Genomic DNA, 26,946 nt, shown 5'->3' on the forward strand with positions numbered 1-26,946 from the left:
AACCATGAACTAAAAACTGGGTAAATTATCAACTCAGTGAAAGCCTGTCTCCAAAAAAATGCTGGGATGTAGCTCAGTGCAAAGGCCCCATGTTTACTCTTCAGTACCACCAAGTAGGAGAGGAGAAAGGAAAGAAAGGAAGCAGGAAGAAAGGAAGAAAGGGAGGGGGAAAAAGGGAAAGAGTGAACACATGTAACCGGGCATAGTGCACGGCTGTAATTCTGCCACTTGGTAGACTCACTCATGAGCAGTAAATTCCAACCCAGCCTGGGAAAATTACCAACATAGCAAGATTGGTCTGAAAATGAGAAATTAAAAAAAGGGGAAAGCAGAGCTGGGGCTATAGCTCAGTGTGAAGGCTCTGGTTTCAAGCTCCAGTAACAGAAAAACAAACCACATAGACTTAACTAAATTTCCCCTTTGAACACTTTCATTCAGGAGTTTGGAACAGTTTAGAAAGCAGATATGTCAAACCCACCGGCTTCAGGCCTGCTGAGCTGTAGGTGTCAATGGTAGGGACTTTTTCCGTAATCATGATGATGTGGGAAGCTGACACTCTGGCTTTGGCATAATCAGGAGCAAATGAACTGACCTGCCCAACTGCCATGGCACCAAAGACTATGGTTGAAAATACCCTGGAAACAGAAGACAAGCATGCACACACAGTTATGGCTGCACAGCTAGCAAGTGGACAGTTCTACAACCTGGGATCACTGCCTCCGAGAATTATAAAACAGAAGTTAAAAATAAAACAAACACCTTCCTTCTAAGTTCATGCCCCTGTCGTGCACAGATTGCAAAACATCACCCTTTCACTGCTTAGTCCCCACCCCCCTGCCTCATTGCACTCCTGTTTAAGAAATGGAGTTTGTTTTCCAACCTCTGCGTTTGACTTGGCTTGGTAACTCCTGTGTTCCACAGGATGCGGTGGAAGTGGAGGTCACCGTTGCCTGTTCCAAGCCTATGACTCAAGGGGCCTGAGTGCTTTGTTCTTTCTTATGTCCCTTCACTGTCCCAGTCTTCTCTGACTATGCTGTAGTTCAGTGCAGACACACAAGTGAGCGAACTGTGATTCACTATGCTAAAAGCCAATCAGAACTGATCCACAGATTTGTGGCAAAGCAGCAGTCAACATGCTGGGTCACTGTGACTCGTGGTTGCACAATCCACAGTGCGTACAGTGAGCAGCGCTGGGATGACATCAGATTCTTAGAAAATCTGTGACTATGCGGCTAAGAGAGCCCTCCTTGAGCACCCAGGTTATCACGCTGCCCTCATCTGTACTTCTAAGCTCTGATGTGAGAATCTATAGGGACTGACATCGTAAAGGAACTGAAAGACAGTGTCCATCTCTCAGTGTCTGTACTTGGACTTCTAAATTGTCTGTAATGATCTGTTTTTGAAAATAGCAAATCTTGCCTAACTATACCATTAAAAAGTTTTCCTTTTAAACAGAAGAAAAATCTTCCTTTTCATTTGCCATTCCTGCATGTATCTGAACACCGGTCAAAGTCCTTGCTTCTTTGATAACTCCTTTCACTATCTTTTGGACATGGTTACTGACACATCTCTTTAAACACTAGGACTGGAACTGACGTATATCACTTCTTTCCCTCCGGACCCTACATGTGTTTTAAAGCAGCAGTGGGTTTTTTTGTCTTTTTAACCTTTTCCTGAATAAATTACACAGATGGTTTTGTCCTTGTTATTTAAACTTGTGGGACTTTTTCAAGTTGGACTGTTCTTCAGAAGGGTCTCCCCTTTAGTTACTTGAAAGATTGGTTTTGTAAAACAAATGTCAAAGCATAGCAATGTTCATCATTCAAAGTGTTGGAGTAAATCAATATGTAAAATAATTATCCAGTCAAAGCTTTAACACCACTGATGCCTGACTCTGTTCTTATCATCATAACGAACAACAAGTGATTATAATTTATCAGACATATCTTCTGTTAGGTTCATCATGAACTATAATGCATGAAGAAGTCAATGCTTAAATATGACAGAAATTGTATGTGAACACATTATGTTCTATGATTCTTGTTTCAGTGTAAAACAGCATTGCTATTAGTTAGGTTTGGGCAGCGTTGTACCTGTCCCCAAATCTGAAAGATCACATAGATCATACATTTTCACTACCAAGCTACATAGTTGGATATTGTAGCAGTATGATTAGGTTCAGTGGGAAAATATCTTTATCCTGGGCTCTCCCAGGTTTGGAGGAACAGAAGGCACCACCTCCTCCTCTTAGCTGCTCACTTAGAAAGCCCTTTACAAGGAGCCATCAGGGTTATGCTTCTTTCTCAATGCTAAGGCCTCCTGGAGACCTCTGAGTCGAGTCGCCCACCCAGCCACAAATTCAGAAAGGTCAGACTCGTGTCAGCAATGGGATAGAAATGTTATTGAGGAACAAGTGCTTCCACAGGAACAATAGAAACCCAGGGGCAAAATGCTACCTTCTCAATCATCAAAATCTCTTCATGGGGCTTTGTATGAACCACTTCATCCCAGGTTTACCTTTTTAGATTTAAACTGTCAATATTAGCACAATACTTACAACATGACACTTTCAAAATCCATGAGCTCTTGTGCTACCAGGTAGGCACCAAATCGGAAAGAAGCAGCGTAGGAAAAAGACATCATGGCCTGGGTGAAGCCAAATGAGAGTCCAAAGATGTGTGCTTTCTTCAAAGAGTTTCTGCAAACAAGATATTAGAAAACTTACTCTGCTTTCCTTTCTTAGTCCTTAAAATGTACATTTTCATAGACTGCCAGTAGGGTGCAGAATTGTGACAGATAAAAATGGGTTTCATTTCCAAAGAACAAATGTGATCCTCATTTTACTTCCAGTTGCATGAAATGAGTCATGTCACTCACTTATGTGTTCATCTTCAGTGAAGGCTTAACTACACCTCAGTGTGTTGATGTAATGGCAAACTACAACTATGACCTCTGTACAAAGCCTGCTATGGATTAATATTGGAAGTTCCCTCTCTTTTTCCAGCAACTGGACAGAGAGCACATGTGTTCTGCATTGTCTGCATTCATTCCGCACACATCTACACCACACATGAAAACAGTGAAACGGGAACAGGGCCAAGCTGAATGACACACCGTAGGAAGTACCTGCCCTCAGGGATCTAGGAGTTGCACTGTGTAATTATCTATGAAATGGAGGTTCCTTATGAGCAACATGCTGTGGAAACAATCAGTCTCAGGGGGCCTTAGGGAATTTTTTTTAAAGGAATGAGGTTCTAGGTTTTGTGAGGGACATGCAACTCAGGCATACGGCCGTGTAGGTAGCAGCTGGTTGGTGAGTGGGCAGCCCTCTGGGCCTCCTCCTGCTTCAGCTCTATCAACTTGCCCTTCATCCCTGCCATACAGCAGAATTTCAGGGGAAAACTTCAGAAAAATCTCTAGTATCACTAAAACATCTGAAAACCCATTGATAAAGTTATGCTCTATCTGGCAAAATAGAGAGGACACTGAGACCCAAAGGTTGCTTTTTTTAGGGTTGCTTATATTGCTGGGCACAGCACATATCAGAACTTTCACTGGGATGACTGCGCAGAAGGCAGAACAGAAGGTCTCTGCTGGGGAAGAAGGGCAGACAGTTACGAAGGGTACACTCTGGCAACATCACCCCCTCCATGTGTACCGACGGCTCAGTTTGCACGATACAAGAAGGCCCACATCCCTAACCAGAGCAAATCCTAAGCTCATTACCCACATGGTCAACAGGGAGCCATTCTCTTGGTCCTTTCCGTTTTCCACTGTTCGATGTTCTACTTTAGAGATGCGCCTGCCTAGGTTTGGGTCTTACGACTTCACTCCCGTGTACTCACTAGTCCCTTCCAATTGGTTCCCTTCTCTACGATCTACCTGCCTGGCAAAGTAATCTTCCTAAAAACAAATCTGATGATTGGAAATCTCCGCACGCTCTTCGGTCATTATTACCTGTATGGTACCTGCAAACGTTCGGCATACATATGTTCAAATTTCTGTTCCCGAGTCAAAGAAACAACAGTTCGGAAGTTTTCTATTGCTTCAGTAGCTATCTGTAACAGAGATCGTTGATCAGGAAGTGGCAGAGTGGAGTAATAAGTGAATTCTGCAAAATGGGCTAAGAAAAGTTCATTTTTCATTACATTTTAAAATTTATTATTTTGTATTACCTATAAGCATCTTCTCCATGGAAGAAATCATTAAATAATTTACCAAAGTAAGTTTTAGATCTGGAAAGAAGATGAACCAATTCAATCTTCCCCTCTTTACAAAAGAAGCTTAGGTTTATATCTAGCTTTACAAAATTAACCTGAAGACTCAGAATGGTACATCATCTGTAATGCTCTTGATTCTTTGATATTTAGATTTAAACTGTAATGGTTACTTTCGATAGTTATAAAAATGTGATTATTCGTACTTTTCTTTGTAACTGCCAATTATAAAGACTCAATAATATTCAGGAAATGAACTGCTGAAATGATAAAAAGGTAACATGAAGTCACATGTTGGAGTATATTACAAATTAGCTTATGTTGTATTTTCTAAGCACACACATTGGGATGGGGCTCTGGGACGCTGGGGCTTGAACCCAGGGCTTCATACATGTTAGATGAGCATTCTACTGCTTAACTATAACACTAACAGGTTTTCATCATTTTGGGACAGCTCGTCCAGGACAGCCTTCCACCTGTGATCCCTTTCTGCGTCAGCATCCCAAAGATGCTGGTAATGTGTTGGTAATGTGCTGGTAAAGGTGTTTGGTAATGTGCCTGGCTTACATCTTTACCCAAAAGAGATGTATTTCTATATTTGTTTGTCACTGTGTTTTACCTTAACAAATACCAAAACTATTTTCCAAAGTAATTGCATCTACATTAATAATGGGATTTCAGTGGCCACATAACACCACAGCCAGTAAATATCTCTTTATTTTTGCTCAATGTTTTCAATTTTTTTCCTTACTAAAAAATGTTGTGATAAATATCCTTGTAGCTACATATTTGTCCATATTGCATGATTTTTTTCAGTACAAGTTCTTAGTGGTGAGATTGCTGGATCAAATAAATAATGTTTAAGGACTGTTGGAACTTATTATCAATTTTTTCAAGAAAGTTTCCATCATTCAGGTATGTCCGGATTCACTTGCTACTTCCTACAGTGCTATTTGATTGGGAGATAAATGCCCTTTACCACCTTCTGGAATCTGGGTAGAGGGGCATAGAGGGAGCAAGGACTCAGAAATGTAGAATCTTGCTTATTCTTCACTGCATCCCACACACATTATCTATTCAAAGATAACAGCAAATATTTCATACCCATTGAGTCACTTTTGAAGATTACTGCAAAAAGCCATTACAAAAATTAATAACAAATTCTTGACAACAAAAACTTATTTCAAAAATTAATTTAAAATATCGCTCTTTGATCCAAGTAGGAAAAGGAGTTTGAATTATGTTTAATATAAACTACTTAGAATGGCAAGAAAGTATCCAAACTTTCTAGGTTAAAATATTTTATAACTTGTTTTAGCCATTTAAAAAATAATATATGCTCATTTTGGAAAATCCTAAAAGTACAGAAGACATGAAGTTAGAAGAAAAAGCTACTTCACCTAAACACCCCAAAGAAAATGCTAATTTACATTAGAAATATTTTTAATTATGAGTTTAAACAAAAAATTTTTTGAGATTATTACCAACATTAACAAGCTAGTAATGTCTGCTTTAAAAAAGATTTCACTGTAAATTTCAGAGTAATTTTAAGAAGTATTTTCTGTGTGACATTTTCTAAGGCAGGTGTGTCTTGTTTCCAATGAGTCCCTAAATGTCCCTGCTTTTCTGTGTGTACACAGCCCAGTAAAATTGAGTCATACCCCTTGACTGATGAATGAAACACTTACTCTCGATACACAGAGAAGCAATTAGAAAAAGCCTTAATTAGCACTGTGCAGTCTCAGTTTCACTTATTCCAGGTCTTTTAAAAATACATTAGTGCATATTAATTTTATAAAGTGTTGATTTCCAAGTGGTATTTATATATATATTTTGTATATAACATTTTTATCATAGCCGTCTTCCTATTACTTTTGATAATAGCATTTCTTCCACTTTCATGACTCTTTTTTAGATTTCACATATTAGGGAAAATATGGTAATTGTCTTTTTGAGGCGGAAATATTTTGCCTAACATGGTAATATTCAGTTCTATCAATTCTCCTGTAAATGACATAATTTTATTCTTCTTTGTGACTCATTAATTGTTCCACTGATAAATACAAGGGTGGTTCCATATCTTATACTACTGTAAACTGTGCTGTTAATAAATACAGGCATGCAGATATTCCTATTATATGCTACCTAATTTCTTCAGATATATACCAAGGAGCAGTATAGCAGAGTCATGTGGTAGTTCTAGTTCTTGTTTTTTAAAACGCTCCATACTGATTTCTGTAGTATACTAATGTATATTTACTCTACTAATGTATATTTCCACCAGTAGTGTAAAAGGGTTCCTTTTGCCTTGCATCCTTGTCAGTAATTACCACTTTCTGTACTTTATATGACAATCTGGGAGGAAATGGAATTTAAATGCAGTTGAACACTTTTTTTTCATACTTACTGTCCACTTATACTTTTTTTTTTGAAAATTCTCTGTTCAATTTATTTACCCATCAGCTGGTTAGGCTATTTGTTCTTTTGTGTTAACCTTTCTATATTTTCTCTATATATTCTAGATAGTAATCCTCTATCACAAGGGTAGCTAGCAAAGATTTTCTCCCATTCTGGAGGCTGTACCTTCACTCTGTTGATTGCTTCCTTTGCTGTACAGAAGCTGTTTAATTTTTTTTATAACGAGTGCCACAGCAGTGATCTGATTCCAAATATGATCAGAAGCAACTGCAGGGTTTAAATTAGAGGTTGGTATGATGTGATTTATGTTGTAAGAGATTGGGGTCTTTTATGTGAAGAATAGCGAATATGTGTGGACAGGGATATAAGGAGTAGATCAGTTGGGGGTCAGTTGGGAGACTGTGTCTACATGACTTTGATCTCTCTGAACCTTGAGCTTTATTCTCTCTAGCAGGGATAATTCAATAGGGCTATTTGGAGCATTAAATAAGATAACACTGGTAGTGTTCTTGGGATGAAGCCTGGCATATAATAAACAGTCAATGGTAAGCTGCAAAGTACGACCATATGGTGACTGATTTCCCTCCACACCTTTCTCCCTCTCGGGAACTACCACTGAATTAGAGCATGTACCACATTCCTGACTTTTATTCAGAAAATCTGCCATATTTACACATATCCATACCCATCTGTCCTCCTTCCCTCAGCCTTGCTCACAGAACTCTTAAAAATCTCGTATCTGATGCACCATTTCAAAATGCTAAATTTGCTTAGCCACAAATTAGTTCAGGATTGGTTGTCTTCTCCTCATAAACAGTCCATGATTCTTCTTTAAGATCCTTCAAATGTACCATTAGTGACATGATTAAACATTAATTTTGTTTTGTTTTGGTACATTTTATCTTATATTTTGCACTGTTTCCTCAGCAATAAAGTCAAGACCACAAGAAGAAAGAAAAACAAAGTACATGATTAGATAAAGTTATCAGTGCAGGGTGTGTGCCCTGGCTGGGGCCAATGTTATGTGGGCTGGACCACAGCCAGACCACAAAGGGCAAGGTGTATGATGAAGCACCTCGGTCACCTGGGCCTGCTGAAACCCACAGCAACCTCACCTGCCTGCATCCTGTCTGCCCTGACTCCCAGGAAACCGGAATATCCATCACTAGATGTTTGCCTGTCTAGACGTCAGGATTCATTTTGGGGTCTGCCCTGCTCCGACTTCTCATGTCTGCCATCTAATATCACAGTACGTTCTGCCATCAGAGCACCCCTCTTGTTTTCTGCCTGCAGGAGCATAGCTGTCTTCATTTGAATCCTGACTGCCAAATTTACCAGCTTTCAGGCACTGCAGCCACTGAGGTGATCACAGAACTTACCTCCCAGTGCTGTGAGAAGGAGTAGAGCATGTGCCAGGAAACACTGACTGTCACACAAGTATTTGTCAAATAATGAGAAAAAAATCCTGCAAGCAAGCTCTGAAAAAGTACTGAGTGGAGGAGAAACAGAGATAGGACGAAGAGAGAAAGCACGAAAAAGAGACGAAGTGGGTGCCCTGAAGGCTTTTCAATATTGAATCTCCCCTAGTATAGGTAATAAAATGGCCCTTTTGAAAATGAAGCATAAATTTAAGCATACATAAAAGAAGTAGGAGAGGAGAGAAAGAATGAGGTGAGAAGGGAGTAAGAAAGGCAAAAAGGAAAGAACTGAAGGGAAGAGGGAGAGGAAAAGAAAAGAACGTGAAGACATGGCCTGAATCCAGAAAAGCCCATTCAAATCAAGTTGACATTATGAGCTAAGGATGTTTGTGCTACTGTTCTTCATTTTCTAATCTACAGAATAAATGCAAGAAATATTGCTTTGAGGTTTGGTTATAAAAAACATTCTCAGAGGGTTGTAAGTAATAGGAAGTAATGAAGAAGGGACTAATTCGGATTTATTTCCTTTGACTCACCTTCCCAGAATGTTCCAGTTCTTTCTTATCTTTGAGTGCTTGTCCAGAAAACAATTTCATTTGAAAAAATCCTGCTATTGTAATCAGGGGTACAATGGCTAAGAGTAAAAGTGTCAACTGCCAGCCATAGATGAAGGAAATAATAATTCCTGTCCCGAGATTTGCTACATTCTGGGCAATTATAGCAAGCCTGGAACCCATAGCCTGGAAAAAGAAACAAATTAAAGTCACATTTTTATATTGTATTTAAAATCCATGCTTATGTATTCTTAAGGACTATGACAATTTTTCCTAAAAATCTATTCAATTTACTTTAGCAGTTTTGGTAGATTTTGAAAATGAAGATATAACAAACACTAAAAATAAAAGAACAACAATCTAGAGTTCAATTACATAGTTCTATCTTTTCCAGTTTTTTAATACCAAGAACATCTTAATCATAAGATGGCTACTAACACAAGCTCTGCAGATTACAGAGAAAAAGAAGAGTGACAATTATATTAAACTGTGAATGGCAAAAATTGCCACAGTATATTTAGGCTTATTTGAAATACTTATTTTAAACTTGGATTTTACTCGGGAAAATAACAGAGTTTATACTTATGAACTATAACTTCTATTAAGCTAGCGTGTGATTTTTGGTTTATCAGCAGGAGTCTGACCACGGCTTTCAGAAATGAACAGTGATCCCCACTAGCAGGCAGCACATGAAGTTCATTTGGTCCATTGCTGTGGAATTCAGCTCATCACATCTCCACCTGGCAAATTCTTGGTGCCCTCACACCGTTCTGATTGATAACCACAGCGCTCCACTCTGAATTCTGGTATAGAAATTTTTATACCATCACACATACCCAATATTGACTTCATGTTTCTAATATAATCACTAGATTAATACTCTTCACCAGGAAGAAACCCTACACTGAATTACACACAAGGGTACAGTGCCAGGGCTGAAGGAGGTAGCATAAAAATACATCACACTTTTATCTGATCCTATCATTAACCATACATTAAAGGAATGTTTTGCAAAGTCTGGCAAAATCACACAGCAGAGGGACCTTCAGATCCAGCTCTCTGTCCCACACGTTTTCCATGTGAAGCTCGAATGATGCAACCTGGAGTGAGTCTGCAGGGATGGAATCTGTGGCTCCTGTTCTCAGGAACTGCACATCCTTCTTACAACTCACTTCCCACATCCGCTGCTGACTGAGAGAGGCACCCAGAACATTCCCTAAGTCACAGCAGGAGCTGCCCTGCCACATTACCTTGAAGACACCAGACATCCAGCTTCAGCTAGCAGGCATGGACCTCAGAAATCAGTAGGGTGGATCAGAGATGACAAGATTCTCTTTAGCATACAGGAAAGTGGTACCCAGGACTCCATGCTGGGTGAGGGTGAAGCCCCTGGCCCCTCTGATTTAGAGTACTGGTGACTTTATTCTCAAGCCTGACACTCACCATCCCTCATGAAGAGTAGGAATCTACAGAACTCTGAGCAGTAGTCACCTGTCCCTGTTTCTTCCTCTGCTGCTACTTCCTCCTCAGAGCACCATCAGAGCCCATCAACTCAGATTATACAGTACTTGTGGTCATTAGGAAAAAGAAAGGTTTATTTTCTGAGCTTTGTTTTGAAATTATGAATATTTCACTTCACCATTCCCTCAATCACTTTCTCCCAGAGAAAAGTTTTCAAAATACCTTGATCTGTTTAATTTCTTTTTCAAAAATTTTTAAAAGATGTTTTTTATTTTAAAGAGAATAGTAAATGCGAAACAAACAAAGAAATAGAACAGCAGCAGCATACTAGTATCACAAACAAACAATGAAAGCAAGAACATTCAAAGTGATACAGAGTCTCAAGACAAAATAATATGAATCAACAGTGGTTGTCCCATTACAGATAGTCATCCTCAACTACATTGCTCAGATTACCAGATGTAAGAATGAAAGATTGCTCAAACCACTTCAGGGAATAAGAAAATAATTGTTCGATAAAACAGTAGAGATAATACAGAGTTTCACTAGACAAGATGGTAGGAGTGCACCATTGTAATTCCATTGCATATTGTTACCTTCAAATCAGTCGCTCAGGTGTGTTGAAATGTTCCTTTTAATTTCTGTGCTACTCTTCCCCCTCTATTTCCCTGAAGAGCCACATAGCAAAATAAAATGAAAGAGCCCAGGAGTTACATTTTCTCCCGGTTCACGATTAGCAGGATTAAGCTACTTCAACAGTGTGCAAACCTTCCTTTTTGACAGTGTAAAGTTATTCCTGATAGCTTTATTTTCTTAGTATGCTTTTCAGTTGTTTCAACCCATTTTTAGGAATACTTTCTTCCCTTTATTCTGAACTGCAGCAGCCCTAAACTTCATGAGCAACTACACATCCTTTCTTCAGTAGCAGCTATCACTTTCTGTTGACTAAGCTCTAACATAGACTGATCCTGAATGCTACTGTGAAAATAAATTTTACTAAATGCCTATTCTTCTACATGTATCTTGTTGATGGAAGTAACCGAAAGTTACATTATTGAGTAAGTAATGTTTAAATTGTCAACATTTTCATCATTACATATGTAATACATTTTTGGATTTGGTGTCTAACACTTTACTTACTGTAAATCATTTTTATTAGTATATGCTTACAATACATAATAAATGCATTCATCATGGGGAACTGGTACACATAAACATCACATCTTGATCTTTTTACTCAACATTTTATTCATGACGATAAGTAACATTTGTAATCAGATGCTGAGGTGCAAAATGGGCAAGTAAGTCAAATGCAAACAGAGACAAGGCACATACCCCTTTCACTTGAGAGGCATCATTGGCAAGTCTGGTAGTCAGTGCTCCAGTGGTGTTTTTAGGGTCGTCAAACCAGCTCACATCCTGTAGTAGAAAAGAGATTTTATTACTTTACAGTCCTGTTTATGAGACTCTTAGCTCCAGGAATTAAGTGACCAGGTCAATTTTGTTTATAACTAATTCCCCTTCATTTAGCTTCAGGATGTGACATTCAATAGACAAGAAAGAGACTTTATATACAAAACACAAAAATAGATCTCCCAATTGCAAAAAAACCCTACAAAAACCTTCGAGTGCCTGGTTTTTTCCCAAGGATGACTTCTAAGTGTTGGGACAAAACCAGCAAAGCCTAGGTTCTAGAGACAGAAATGTGGTAAAGAAAAACAGAGCCGTGTAAAAACATAAAGAAGTGAGAGAATATCCTATTTTTAGAACAAGGGTGGAGAGAGAGGAGCACTCTGCAGAGACACTTGAGCAGAGACCTAACTGAAGGTAGGAATGGGAATATCTGCAGGAAGGAAGTGACAGAAGGGAAGGCCCGGAGTCAAAGCACAATTGCTGTGTTCATCCACCAGCGAGGGAGTCTTGTAAGTGCTGCTGGCCTCAAAAGAAACTGCATGCCCTTGTGAAATTGCTTCTTCCTCTGGACAGACTTTTGTTCTCATGGGGCTATCATGACTTTCTCTTCGCACCAGGAAAGAGAAGTTGAACAAGCAATCAGAAGTCCTGCAAACGGGCTGAACACACAGAGGTCCCAGAATATACCAGGAGATGGTTCTGCCCTATGTCTGAGATGAGACTGAGGGACAACTAATGCAGTACAGGATCCAAGTCCAGGTAACCTGACAAAGCTGCCATTGTCTGCACCCCCAGGCACCTGTGAGGTCCTGCACAGCCCAGGACTCAACCCTCCCAGACATACCTGTCTCAGCATGGATTTGAAGACGAGGTATCGGAGTCGCTTAGTGAGAATCTCTCCAGCTTTTCCAAATGTGAAGCCCTATGAAGAAAGAGAACATGGCACCCAGAAGTGTCAGAGACTCAGCTACCAGTTACATAACACAACAGGGCTTTACAGCATTGCTGAGAAAGCCTGATTTCTAGGCTTTATTGTTTTGTGGCCATGTACTATAGAGAAAGGTACAAGAGAGCAAAGGTGTGTAGCCAGAGACCTGGGCTTTGAAACTGACATTGCCACTCCAAGGTAGCTGGTCAGAGATTTACTGGGAATGCATTTCTCTGTCCCCCACTCCAAGCTCTACTTGTTTCCCCATGAATAGTGGTCTATAGGGAGCTTGGTGTTGTCCCCAAGGCAGGGGGCATTGGAAACACAGGGGCTATATCATGTATTTCCTAACCTGGGCCGATGTGACAGTGAAAAGAACCAGGAGTATAATTTGGAAAAAGAGGTATGTATCAGCACCCTCATCATAAAGGATGCAGAGAACAGTAAACAATTCCTAGTTTTCATGTAAAAGAAAAAGCCTAAGTCTGGGAGTGAAGCAGGTGGAGGTGGAAGGCTCCTTAAGAGAGCATTTTTTCCTGTGCTCCTGTCCTCCAAGGCTATAATCTTCTGGGTTTGGGTAGAGAGGATAAAGCTCCTGGGGAAACACAGTAAGATTTGAATGTGCTTGGCCATGTCCAGGGAGGAAGGACAACAGAATCCTCACTCTCTCACAGGGTTCTTCCTGCTTCCTGGAACTGTGGAGTGGCAGCTAACGGTAAGGCCTGCCCCATGAAGGCCTGGGGAGGCGGAGTGGAAATGGCTATATGGTGCCCAAGAAGGGGAGGGGCCATGATAACAGCCCTGATCTCTCCCAGAATCAGAAAAATAGAGGTGGGCAGTGACAACTACTTGGCATTTCCACCACCATGTTAGGTGTTCCTGAAAGGGATGGAAGGGACAGTGCAAAGGGTTGTGTGGTCTTGGTAAAGGGAGCCAGGTAACTCAAAGGCCATAAAGGGCCATGGACCTCTCCGACTGCCATCATGTATGGAGCACACAGCATCCACAGACCACAGCCTTTGCAGCTAAGTGGTAAGGCATCATAACCGTCTGCTAATGCGTACCATCATGCATGGGGCAAGAAGAGGATAATTCTGTTCTGACTGAGGTTGAAACTGAAGTTACTTAGTGCCCATATTTACTTGGAAATGATTACACTTGGGTTTCAACAATTGGAACAAATGGAAAGTGGCATGGCTTGCCCACATAAAAGCAATTACTGTTATTTATGTAGAGTGCTAGCCTTACTCAACACAGAGCTTTATATACAGGATCTCATTAAATCCTTATGAAAAACCTGTGATCACCCTATTCCAGGAGAAAATGAAGGTCAGAGGAGGCTGGTGAGATGCTAGAGACCTCAATTATAAGGGAGCAGAGCTGGAATTGGAGTGGAGGTGTCTGAGAATCCTCAACAGAATGGAAACCCAGAGTCTGAGCCTTCATCCTCCAGGGAGCTCCCTTCTTGTGCTTGTGAAATGATACTCGGGCACTCCAGCCTTTCTAGCCACTGTGTGGTCTCTACACTTTGGAGGTCCTGACTTCATCAACCATTCTTGCTAAGCAGGCTGTGGCAGGAAAGGCAAACTCAGGCTCCAAGTATTATCCTGTACTGCTTTCCTCCCTTTGCTTCACCTGTCCAGTGATCAAAACTGAAGGGACTGGCTCAAAGCCTACCTACCTCTGTGTTCCTTAACCAACGTGACACTGCCCAGTCTTTGCCTTATCTGAAACCTGCAGCAGTAAGAGTTGGTATAGCAACAATGTATGCAGTGAGTTTATTCCTTCCAGTGACACCAAAGTCCCCAGTGTGATTGTGAATACTTAGTAAAGAAATAGTCTTTTAAAATTTTCTGTACATCTTATAATGTCAAAGCAATATCCTATCTGTTAATGCAATTTAATACATGCTTATAATATGTTAGAGGAACATTCAGAGTTTTAATAATAAAAGAAAAAAATACATGTGGCTTGTCATTCATTCATTCATTGAACAAGTGATTGTTTCCCCTTGCTGAGCATTTGGTTACAAAAGCTCTCTTATACCTACAGGCAACATTATTCCTATTTCACAGACAAAATAACTGAAGCTTAGACAGTATAAATTACCTAAATCAACAAGGACACACACTAGGGTACCTGTACAAGTGACACTCAAACTTCAGGGAGCACCAGTCCCTTCCTGGGTGTATCACGCTACATCTAAAGCTCTACATTCCTTTCCATTTTTATTTTAAATGATTTGCAAATATGACTCTAAAAACGGTTCCTGTAGTTTTGAGGATTGATATTCTTCCATTAATAAAAGAGTTCTTTTTCCTTTAACAAAAGTAGTTAATTGATTAACTTTCCAAACTCTTTTGAAAGCAGTGTGATCTGTTTAGAAAGTTTTGTTTGTTTGTTGTTTATAGAATACAGGAAGATATTTGAGTATTTAAATTGTCCAGTAGTACTTAATCCAAAATGACATCCAAGCCATTTTTGAATTCCCACCTTGCATTTCCAATCATCATGATAGGTTAACCAGTCTATTCCTTCTGATTTCACCAACGTTTCCATTTGGGGATGGAGGAGCAGGGAGGAGATTATTAAGCAAGGAAGTCAGAGGACAAAAAAATCGTGGTTGTTAGTAGCTGAGTGCAGAGTGGAGCAATTGCACTAAAAGGCAAAATATACAGATGTTTACAAATCCCTCAAAATTAATAAAGTAAAAATGTAGGCATTTACCTGTAGGAAAAATGTGATAAAAGAGATAATTCCAAGGACTAGAAACATTAGTGAAAACAGGTTACTGTTCTGTCGTTTTGTTTCAGGATCATCATTTCTTGTAAAAACCTGTGAGAAAATATTGAAAGGTTGTTGATTCGCTCATGAAGAAATCATTAATGTTCTGACTCATTTACTAAGTGGCATGATTTGGGGGTTGAGGGAACCATTCTATACTGTGTGTCAGGATTGGCTTCCATAATGCTGACCTCCAATGCATCTACTTGTATCCTTTCTTCCTTACAGACTGTCACTCATAAATTGATCCAATATTTTTCATGCTCAGTTTGCTTTGTGGGACAGTGAGTGCCTGCTTAGTATATACAAAAGCAATGCAAATGCCTTCCTCTTCCCTTGGTGAAGAACTGTATTGTATGGCAAGTCAATGTTTTACTAGGCAAACATTCCAAACTGTCCTGAGGTGTGTAGAGAAAAGGTGATATAGTTTTGGTGACTACAGACAGATGCCAATTCATTCAGCCCAGGCTTTTCTAAAACAAGGGTTCCAGGGCCAGTTGCAGTGTAAGATGAACAGTGAGAGACCAATGGGGACTATGGCCCACTGACTGAGCACCAGATGTCTTTTTATCATAACCATTTACCCAGAGATTTTAGATACAGACAGATAAACTAACTGGCTCCAACGAGCACAGGCAGCAGGGATGGCACAAAGACATAAACCCAAGTGGTCAAGACCCACAGCCCACTGTTTACAACAGGCTGAATACTGGCTGCACAGCCAACATTTGGAGTTCACGAGCCATCCCCAAGTGACAGAGCTCTAGGCTACTATTTATATGAGTAAACATGAGAAAACAGAAAAATAAGCATGAGGAAATATAAATTCCCTAAACTGAATTTCCATTACACAGAGCCAAACCCATTTCTAAATCACCCACTTCCACTGTTTTCTTCTGGTGGTAGCACAGTCTACTTCTCCTGCCTGCAAGACAAGGGGGAGGACAGGGGTCCGCAAGCTACACGCCATGCTTATACAAAGTTTCTGTGGGATTCATCCTTGTTTGCTTGTTTCCGGACTGTTTATGACAGCACTGCCTCCACAGGAACAGAGTCAAGTATGGCAAGAAAAACCATATTGGCTGAAAAGATTAAAATATTTGCTTGCTTCCCTTCTACAGGCAGAGCTTGCTGCTTCCTGTCCTAGACCACACACTCCATGGTAAGACATGTATCTCCTTGATACTTTTTCAGCATGTATAAAACTATCTGGCACAAAGAAGACATTGCATTATCTATTTATTTGCTTTTCTATTGTTGTACTGGAGCTTGAACCCAAGGTTATGCCCCTTCTAGGCAAGCAATCTACTCCTGAGCAACTTCCACAGTGAAGATATATTTTTTAAATGAATACAATAAACATCAATGTCAACCTGAAATGAGAGAAAGGAGACCCTCACTCAGAAGTCCAGTGAACTGCTCTCACTGGGGTTTGCGTGTGGGCCCTCTCTGCACATGCCCAGTGCCCAGTGAGGTACTGGAGCAGGTGCTCCATGAGCTGCTGACACCACAGTTCGAGTTTGGGCTTTGCTTGTGCCCCAACCTCCTGGAGGTCAGTGACACGGGCAGTCTGTGATCGCTGTTGGTGCGGCCCGTGTCTGGCTCCTCTGTGTGTCCTGAACTGACTGGAGACACAGAATCAGGTGGTCCACAAACTATTAACCCTGCAGTTCCTGTCTGGGCTTGCCTTTACCCTGAACTGCCTGGGGACACAGGTCCACTGGTCCAGGATTACGCCACCAGTGTAACCTGATTCTGGGTCATACACCTGCCCTGAACTGCGAGGGGACAATGGATCAGATGGGCTGCCATCAGCTGACATCATGGTCCATGTCTGAGACCTGGGAGAACTAGATACACTTCACTATCTACTGGAAAACCCCAGACTAAGCAGTGCATCTCAGCGGACACTGAGGGGCAAGCCTGACCACCAGGAAAACTAGGGACACTAGCTGCCTTTGCTGAGCTGCCAAGGAAGAGGGAGACTGAGCTCTCTGCCTCCAGCATCAAACAGGACAAGACAAAGGACTAAAACACAATCTCAGAACTCCACCCCACTCAGAACAAGTCCAGGAGACATCAACATAGGAGAACATGGTAAACACACACCTGAAATTGCTGAAATGATTGCAATGGAAATAAAAAAAACAACTTCATCAGGCCATAGAAGAGATCAGATCAGAAATAATCTCTCAGGCAAAAAATGAAATGACAATAATAATGAAAGAACTCCTCAGCACATCTAAAGAAGAAACATATAAGAAAACAGAAGAACATAGGCAATGGACAGAAACATTAAATGAAAAATATAGAAATGAATTAGAACACATGAACCAGATTCAAAGAAACATCAGGAAGTTAAAGCTTCCATTAAAAGCTGCCAAAGCTGCTTGAATGAAGCTGAAGATAGAATTTCAGATTTTGAAGACAGCAGGGCAACTAGTGACCCTGAAAGAAAGGATCTCTTAGAATCAACAAGTAACCAGGAAAAGTCAACTCAACAGCTGCAAGACAAGGCAAAGAGGAATAATGTACGACTAACAGGAGTCAATGAAACAGCAGGAGGCAACACAAATGACATAAAAAGAACATTTGCAGAAATAATGGCAGAAAATTTTTCAAGTATGGAAACAGAACCTGATATACAGGTAAATGAAACATATAGAACTCCAACCAACCACAACCAAAACAAAACTACACCCAGACATATAATAGTCAAGATCCCAGATCTTCAGCAAAGGAACAGAATATTAAAAGCTGCTAGAGAAAAGAAACAGATTACCTATAAAGGAAAGCCTATCAGAATCACGGCAGACTTCTCAACACAAACTATCCAAGTGAGAAGAGCTTGGAGTGAAGTATTACAGGTCCTGAGACAGAACAGCTTCCAACCAAGATTGATGTACCCCGCCAAACTATCCTTCAAATTCAATGGAGAAATCAAATATTTCCAAGACAAAGAACAACTGAAGAACTTCATGAGTGCCAAACCATCGTTGCAGGGAGTACTAAAAGATATCCTAGACAGAGATAAAAATGACTGCATTTTCAAGAACAACAGTAGAAAGGAACCGTCAACAAGAGCAAGGAATTAAAAAGGTAGGAAAAGTAGGAAACCAACAGCAAGTAAATAACATGACAATGATAAGTCAACACATATTGGTTATAACCATACATGTAAATAGCCTCCACTCACCAGTCAAAAGAAACAGACTGGCAGAGTGGATTAAGATACAAAATTCAAAGATATGATGCATACAGGAAACACATTTTACTCAAAAGGAAATCCATACACTGAAAGTCAAAGGATGGAAAACAATCCTTCATGAAACAGGAACCCAGAAAAAAGCAGGTGTAGCTATTCTGTTTGCAGACAATGTAAACTTCAAACCGACAACAATCAAAAGAGATAAAGAAGGTCACTACATACTAGTCAGGGGAAAACTGCAAGAGGATGAGATAACAATCACAAATATGTATAAACCAAATATTGGAGCTCCAAACTATATATATAAGACAAATCTCAACAGACATGAAAACCCATATAATTAATAATACTATTGTAATGGGGAACCTCAACACCCCTTTGACACAAAGAGATAGGTCAACTGGACAAAAAAATCAGCAAAGGAATAACAGATCTGAACCAAAGCTGTGAACAAATGGACTTAGTAGATGTATACAGAGTGTTCCACCCCACAACATCAGAATATACATTTTTCTCATCTGCACATGGGACTTTCTCTAAAATAGACCACATTCTAGCCCATAGAGCGTGCCTACTTAAAAGCAAAAGAAGTGAAATTACCCCATGCATATTATCTGACCACAGTGCAGTGAAATTGGAAATTAATGACAAAGCAACTCCAAAAACTCCATAAACACTTGGAAATTAAAGAACAACCTCTGGAATAATCAATGGGTCACAAAAGAAATTTTTTTTTTTTTTTTTTTTTTTGGTTTTTCTCCGGTACCGGGAACTGAACTCACGACCTTGCGCTTGCAAGGCAGGCGCTTTGCCGCTGAGCTAAATCCCCAGCCCCAGTCACAAAAGAAATTAAAGAAGAAATTTAAAAATACCTACAAACAAATGAAAATGTAAATACAACTTACCAGAATCTGTGGGATGAAATGAAAGCAGTCCTCAGAGGGAAATTTATAGCATGGAACTTACACATAAGAAAAACAGAAAGAGAACAAATAAATAGCCTAATGCTATCTTAAACTTTTAGAAAAAGAAGAACAAGTCAGGCCCAAAGCCCAAAGAAGGGAGGAGATTACAAAGACCCGGATAGAAGTTAACATAATTGAAATGAAGAAACCCCTCCAAAAAATAAATGAATCAAAGAGCTGGTTCTTTGAAAGAATGAATAAAACTGATAAACCCCCAGCCAACCTTATCAAAAAAAGAAAGAACTCAAATTCATGCAATCAGGAATGAAAAGGAAGAAATTACTACAGATTCCACAGAAATTCAGAAGATCATTAATACCTACTTTGAAAATCTTTACTCCCATAGGATAGAAAACTCAGAAGAAATGGACAGATTCCTAGATATGCACGAATTACCAAGGTTGAGTCAAGAAAATATAAATATCTGGAACAACCCGATATCAATTAATGAGATTGAAAATGTGATTAAAAACTTACTGACAAAGAAAAGCTGAGGCCCTGATGGATTCACAGCAGAATTTTACAAGAAATTCAGAGAAGATTTAATACCAATACTCCTCAAACTATTCAATGATATTAAAAAGGGAGCAATTCTCCCTAACTCATTTCTGGAGGGAAGTATTATACTGATACCAAAATCAGAGAAAAAGTCAACCAAGAAAGAGAACTACAGACCAATCCCCGTAATGAATATGGATGCAAAGATACTCAATAAAACACTATCAAATAGAATGCAGCAAATCATCAAGAAAATCATACATCACGACCAAGTTGGATTCATTCCAGGAATGCAAGGATGGTTCAAAATTTGCAAATCAACTAATGTTATATATCATATCAATAGAGCCAAAGAAAAAAACAACATGATCATCTCAATAGATGCAGAAAAAGCTTTCAAGAAAATCCAACATGCATTCATGATAAAAACTCTAGAGAAAATAAGAATAGATGGTCTTTACCTCAACCTGACCAAAGCCATCTGTGACAAACCAACAGCCAACATCATACTAAATGGACAAAAACTGAAAGCTTTTACTTTAAAATCAGGAACAAGACAAGGATGTCCACTGTCACCACTCCTGTTCAATATAGTTCTGGAACCATTAGCCAGAGCAATTAGACAAGAGAGACAAGTAAAAGGAATAAGGATAGGAAAGGAAGAAATAAAATTATCGCTATTTGCAGATGACATGATCCTTTACATGGAAGACCCCAAAAACTGCAAAAGAAGACTCCTTCAATGAACCAGCAAATTCTTCAGTGTAGCTGGATACAAAGTCAACATGCAAAAAATATAAGTATTCTTATATACAAACAGCAAACAGACTGAGAGAGAAATTAAGGAAACCATACCTTTCACAACAGCATGCAAGAAATTGAAACATTTAGGAATCAATCTAACAAAAGAAGTAAAGGATCTATTCAATGGAAACTACAGTACTCTGAAAAAAGAGATTGAAGAAGATTTCAGTGAATGGAAAAATATTCCTTCCTCATGGATAGGAAGAACCAACATTGTGAAAATGGCCATACTCCCAAAACTGCTGTACAGATTCAATGCAATTCCCATTCAACTACCATTAGCATACCTCACAGATCTCAAGAAAACATGCCTTAAATTCATCTAGAACCAGAAGAGACCCAGAATAGCAGAAGCAATCCTGGGCAACAAGGACAAGTCAGGTGGAATCACAATCCCTGACCTGAAATTATACTACAGAGCTACTGTGATAAAATCAATCTGGTACTGGCTAAAAAACAAACCTGAGGATCAATCGGAAGAGACTAGAAGAAACAGCCACAACCAAAAACACACTCAGCCACCTAATCTTTGATAAAGGGGCCAAACAAACTCACTGGAAGAACGATAGCCTCTTTAATAAATGGTGCTGGAAAAATTGGCTTGCTGTCTGCCAAAGACTGAAAATAAACCAAGTCTATCACCATGCACCAAACTTAAGTCAACATGGATCACAGATCTCAATATTAAAACAGAAACACTAAATCTATTGGAAGAGAAAGTAGATAAAAACCTTGAAGACATAGGGGTAGGTAGAGAGTTCATGAACAAAAACCAAACTGACAGTGAAATGCTTCAAAGAATCAACAAGTGGTATCTCGTCCCACTGAAGTTTCTGCACATCTAAAGAAATCACCAGCAGAGTAAAAAGAAAACCCACCAATGGGGGAAAAATTTTAGGTGACTGTCCCTCAGACAAACATCTTCTATCTAGAACATATAAAGAATTAAAAAACATCACCCCCCCCAGATTCAAAGACCCAATCCAAAAATGAGCAGCTGAGATGAATACACACTTCTCAGATAATGAAATACAAATTGCAAACAAATACGTGAGAAAATGTTCATCATTAGTCATTCGAGAAATGCAAATTAAAACAACACTGAGATTTCATCTCACCCCAGTAGAAATGGCTAGCATTAAGAAATCAACCAAGAACAAATGCTGGCGAGGCTGTGGAGAAATAGGAACTCTTCTCCACTGCTGGTGGGAATGCAGACTGGTGAAGCTACCATGGAAATCAGTTTGGAAATTCCTCAGCAAACTAGGTCTAGAGGTCCCATTCAATCCAGCTATTCCCCTTCTGGGTATTTTCTCAGAAGATCTCAAAACATATCACAGCAATATGTGTGCGCCCATGTTCATAGTGGTGCTATTTATAATTGCTCAACTGTGGAAGCAACCGAAATGTCCATCCAGTGAGGATTGGATAAAAAAATTTTGGTGCTTCTATAAAGTGGAATATTACTCAGGTATAAAGAAACATAAACTCAAGGCTTTTATAGGTAAATGGTCACTAGAGACCATTTTCATAAGTGAAATAAATCAGACCTGCATGTGTAAGCATCATACTGTCTCACTAGTGTAAGAACCTGAAAGAGTGAATAAAAACTAGGAGGTATGATAGACATTGTGAGACAAAAGAAAATTGCTCAAAAGTAAAGGGCAACTGGGGTGTGGGAAATGAGAAGGGAAAGAAGGGGAAATTATGTAAGTATGTATATACAGGAGAGCTAACATAGTTGTACTACTGTCTTCTATTGCTCTACAGAAAAGAACAGTTAAGGATTACTTGTTTGATTAATCTTGTATGTCTCTATTTTTTTCCTGAGAAACCAATTTGAAGATATCATTAAGTAATACAACAACCATGGTTAATTTCCTACAACATTGTCTGTAACACTGTTTTGTTGTATTGTTCTTATGCTATTTTGTAAATGGATGTCTGTTTGTTAATATGTTTTCCTTCTTTTATTTTTTAAAATAAAATGGCAAATGAACCTGAAATGAGCAGTCTCCAGTAAACTGAATAGTTATGGCATTTTTTTGTTATAAAATAAAAATTTGTTGTTTCATTTATGTTTCTTTTGTGAATCAAGCTCTCTCTACAAGGTTTTCAACAATATGGCAAGGCGGTCCTTGCTTTGATGGTTGAAAATCTTTCACTAAGCAGAGAACTTATTTGCCCAAGCTATAAATTTATTACTGAAAATGCCACTGCTAGAACCAGTGGACCTAAGTTTTCAACCTCAATCTGTAGTAGGAAACTGTTTCCTTTTATTTCAGTCTTTGCAAGTGGCATTACTATTACATCTGACAGCGGTAGCTTGCTAAGCCTGGTCATCGTGTCTTGGCAAGGGAGTATGCTACAGCTCAAGTTATTCTCAATCCCATCTGATGAACAGCTGAGGAAGTCCACTGTATACTAGGGAAGGGCCACAGCTTTTGCTCAGAACCCAGCAATGGCAGGAATGGAAAAGTCACTTCACCAATGCCACTGACTATTTCAGGGACCTGGCTCCCAGGGCCTAGAATAGCGACATCTCAGGGCCCTGGATAGAAATCATGACAAGTAGAGTTGACAAAATTGCTCTTCTCTCAGAATCAAACTTCTGTTTTACATTTACTAACTGATTGATTACATATCAAGCACATGTTTGGGGGGCTATGTATGCTAGGACAAGAACAAACAGTTCTTTCATTCTTGAGTCAGGACTCAAAAGCAAACACACAAACAGACATAAACACTTACCCCAATAATCTTTGAAAATATTATTGCAAATGCTGGTTGCATGCCTCCATTTATAATGGCACAAATCACACCAACCACTAAATAAGGCCATTCAGTTAAACTCAGCTTCAGAATTGTCCAAAAGGATACTGGAGGTACATTTTCATCCTAGATAATATAAAAGATTATAACAAGCTCATTACAAAATGGATGAATAGTTGATTTGATGGGGTATAATTCTTTTATGCACAAATTTTTAGAACAAATATATCCTATCCTTATTCCTAGTCAACTGGTAGCTATTTAGCTTTTAAAAACTACTGAAAAATTCTCTAATGGTGCCTCATAGTTTGTAAAGCAGTAAAGGATGTATCAATAATTATTTAATTCTTGGTTTACCATTGAAAATATAAGATTATTAACAAGTAGAGATAAACAGAATAGAAATTTTAATATCTGAAGAGCCTCAAAGGTCTTCACCTTATAAACTTGAAATCTCACTCTTTCTATAAATTTGTTATAGATTTGGTATAGACCTTTAAATTCCAAACTGATTCTAAAATGTTAACATTTGGGTTTGTGGAACATTCTGGAAGATTCTGGAAAATCACTGCTTGTTCTTACTCCTACCCTGGCACCAGCACCAGCCCCCAACAAGAGAGTGATGGGGGCAAGGTTCAGTACATAAAACTGTACATCCTCTTTTCCATGGTGGGTGTACCAATTTGCAGTCCCACCAACAGTGAAGAAGCATTCCTTTTTCCCCATAGCCTCACCAGTATTTGTTATTGGTTGATTTCTTGATGATGGTCATTCTTTCTGGAGTGAAATAGAATCTTAATATTGTTTGAATTTGCATTTCTCAGATAGCCAGAGATGTTAAGCATTTTGTCATGTACTTATTGGTCATGTGTACTTACTCATCTGAGATGTGTTTATTCATTTTAGATGCCCATTTTTGATTGGATCTTTAAATGTAGAGGGTCCAATGTTTTTGAGTTCTTTATATATTCTATATATTAGTCCATTATGGAAAACAGTATGGAGATTCCTCAAACAACTAAAAGTAGAGGTTCCATTTGACCCAACTATTCCCCTTTTAAGTATCTTCCTGAAAGAGTTAAAATCATCATACACTAGTAATACATGCATACCTAGGTTTATAAAAGCACAATTTATAATAGCTAAATCTTGGAAACGGCCTAGATTCCCATCAATGGATGAATGGATAAAGAAAATGTGGTATTTATACACAATGGACTACTACTCTGCTATAATAAAGGATAAACTTGAGATATTTTAAGGTAAATGGATGCATCTCGAGACCATAATCTTAAGTGAAATAAATCAGACACTGAAGTTTAAATATCATATTGCTGCGCTTGTGTGAGAAACACAAAGTATACATAAGGAGTAAAATGGAAGACACATACTAAGAAGTAGGAAGAATTTTTTCATATTCAAAGGGGAACAAGAGATGGGGAAGGGAGAGGGAAGATAAGGAAAAAGAATGTAAAGAAAAAAAGGAAAAAATGTACCTGGGGAGGGGAAGAAGGGTTGGAGGGAGCAAGGGGATAAAAAATTACTGAGTTGTGTTACATACATGTATAAATCCCCATGATGAATGTGATCATTATGTAGTGCAAACATGTACAAATAAAAATAAATACATTGAAAAAGAAACTCTACGTTTTCCTCCATACCAGGGTCTCCTCTGTGCTGAGTTTTCCGTCTTGGCCTTGTGGTTCACGCACACTCCTCCGAGTTGATCTTCTTTTTAGACTGGATCTTGACTCTCTTGAAGACACAGCCAAGGCGTCACTTTCACCTTTGGATTCACAAACTTCATTTTCTAATTCACTATCATTTCCTTGTGTCTAAAACAAACCAAGAAATATGCATAAGCTGGTTAGACTCTGTTAATGAATGAAAGTTAATTACCAAACATTAGATACAAAGGAAATTATAATCTAATTAACTACAGGAAAGAATGACATTAAACTGTTATTTCTTTCCTGTGTTATATACTAGAAGATGAAAACCAATAAATAAAAATTCCCCCTTGATGTGCTGAAGGAAAATGAAATCCCTTCTGCGTGTCTTATCTAATCAAGTCTTTTCTGTAGGTATTTGGTTCAGTCAAGTTTGCTATGGACCAGGGAATGTGGTACAAGCTATCATGTGAGCCACATCTGAAATTTTCTAGTAGTCACATTTTAAAATGTGAAAAATACATACAGCCAATTTTAATTCTACATTTTATTTAATGTAATATACTCCAGATATTCTTGACATCCAGTGTTATTATTTCAACATGTAATCAATGTTAGAAATCCTTGAGTATTTTGCTTTTTTGGCAACAAGCTCTTCAGAGTCTGTTGTGCATTTTCTACTTGCATTTCAATTCAGATTACCCACCACTGAAATGATCAGCAGACATATTACCAGAGGTTACTACTGTACTGAGTACTTCTGGACTTGTTAATATATTTTTAAATAAACTTTATTTAACTCATCTCTTTTCAAAAAAATACATAAAACAGTGGTCTGATGCTGAATCCCTAAACGTTTTTTCTTACTTTTCAACAATTCACATAACATCTATTAGCATTACACATGATGTCAGCTTATCAGCGAGATAATCCAAGAAATTTTCAGAGATTAATCAAACCTGCATTGTGACAAGTTTGTAGTAAACACCCTTCTCTTTCATGAGTTCATCATGATTTCCTTTTTCCACAATGACTCCATCATCAAACCCAGCAATGACATCAGCATTCCGAACTGTGGACAAGCGATGAGCTATCACAATAGTGGTCCTGCCTTCTCGAGCCTAGGAAAGACAAACAGAGATTTTGAAACCATTAACAACTCCATGCACAAAACTCTCTCATTCAACTTATATTACTATGTATGAATGGTCTAGACATTGTAAGACCATCAAAGCTGTGGAAAATGGTATCTAATGCTAATAAATGTGTAGTCAGTGGATGACTGTTTAAAATGTTTATGATAAATAAAAACACAAATATAACATGTACATATTAATAATATGTGTTCCTCTAAGGATTTTACTTCATATCTACCTGTCTGAATTTGCAGTAAAAATAAAGGGCTTATATAGTGTAATAAAACACTACAACTCAAGAACTAACTAATCAAAATAAAAACAGTCCCGAGTCTATATTCATATTTATAAGCTGGTGATCAACCTTAAGAATCCTAACTTCCTATCTCAGAGGACAAACTGGATAATCAAGACAAATAATAAACACGAGGTTGCAAAACCTACACTTCAGCATCATACCAACCTAGATGCAAATAGCAGTCCTGCCATTTATGACTTCTAGGATTTTACCCAGATTTTTTTTGTACCGGGAAACAAACTCATGACCTCACACTCACCAGGCAGGCACTGTACCACTAAGCTATATCCCAGCACTTTACCCAGATTTTTAATCCAATTTTAAAGCCAGCATGAGGCTTAGCTTTTTTTTTTTTTTTTTTTTTTTTTTGGTTTTTCTCCGGTACCGGGAACCGAACTCACG

At 38.8% G+C, this 26,946-nt stretch overlaps 1 protein-coding gene across 5 annotated transcripts in view; it reads right to left on the reverse strand.

The window, feature by feature from the left end:
• LOC102021022 (multidrug resistance protein 1-like) overlaps positions 1–26,946 on the reverse strand; it is a 77,472-nt gene that overhangs the window by 12,148 nt on the left and 38,378 nt on the right. For all 5 annotated transcript variants that reach the window (XM_013505036.1, XM_005405512.2, XM_013505033.1 and 2 more), the window contains 10 exons: positions 26,070–26,231; positions 25,102–25,275; positions 23,420–23,566; positions 15,137–15,244; positions 12,326–12,403; positions 11,404–11,487; positions 8,590–8,793; positions 3,958–4,058; positions 2,558–2,698; positions 479–635 (listed from right to left, as the gene is read on the reverse strand). In XM_013505036.1, coding sequence (XP_013360490.1) covers positions 479–635; positions 2,558–2,698; positions 3,958–4,058; positions 8,590–8,793; positions 11,404–11,487; positions 12,326–12,403; positions 15,137–15,244; positions 23,420–23,566; positions 25,102–25,275; positions 26,070–26,231 — 1,356 coding nt within the window. The remainder of the gene's footprint in view (positions 1–478; positions 636–2,557; positions 2,699–3,957; positions 4,059–8,589; positions 8,794–11,403; positions 11,488–12,325; positions 12,404–15,136; positions 15,245–23,419; positions 23,567–25,101; positions 25,276–26,069; positions 26,232–26,946) is intronic.

Source organism: Chinchilla lanigera, unplaced genomic scaffold (genome assembly GCF_000276665.1).
Source record: "Chinchilla lanigera isolate Chin_1 unplaced genomic scaffold, ChiLan1.0 scaffold00093, whole genome shotgun sequence".
Taxonomy (NCBI): Eukaryota; Metazoa; Chordata; class Mammalia; order Rodentia; family Chinchillidae; genus Chinchilla; species Chinchilla lanigera.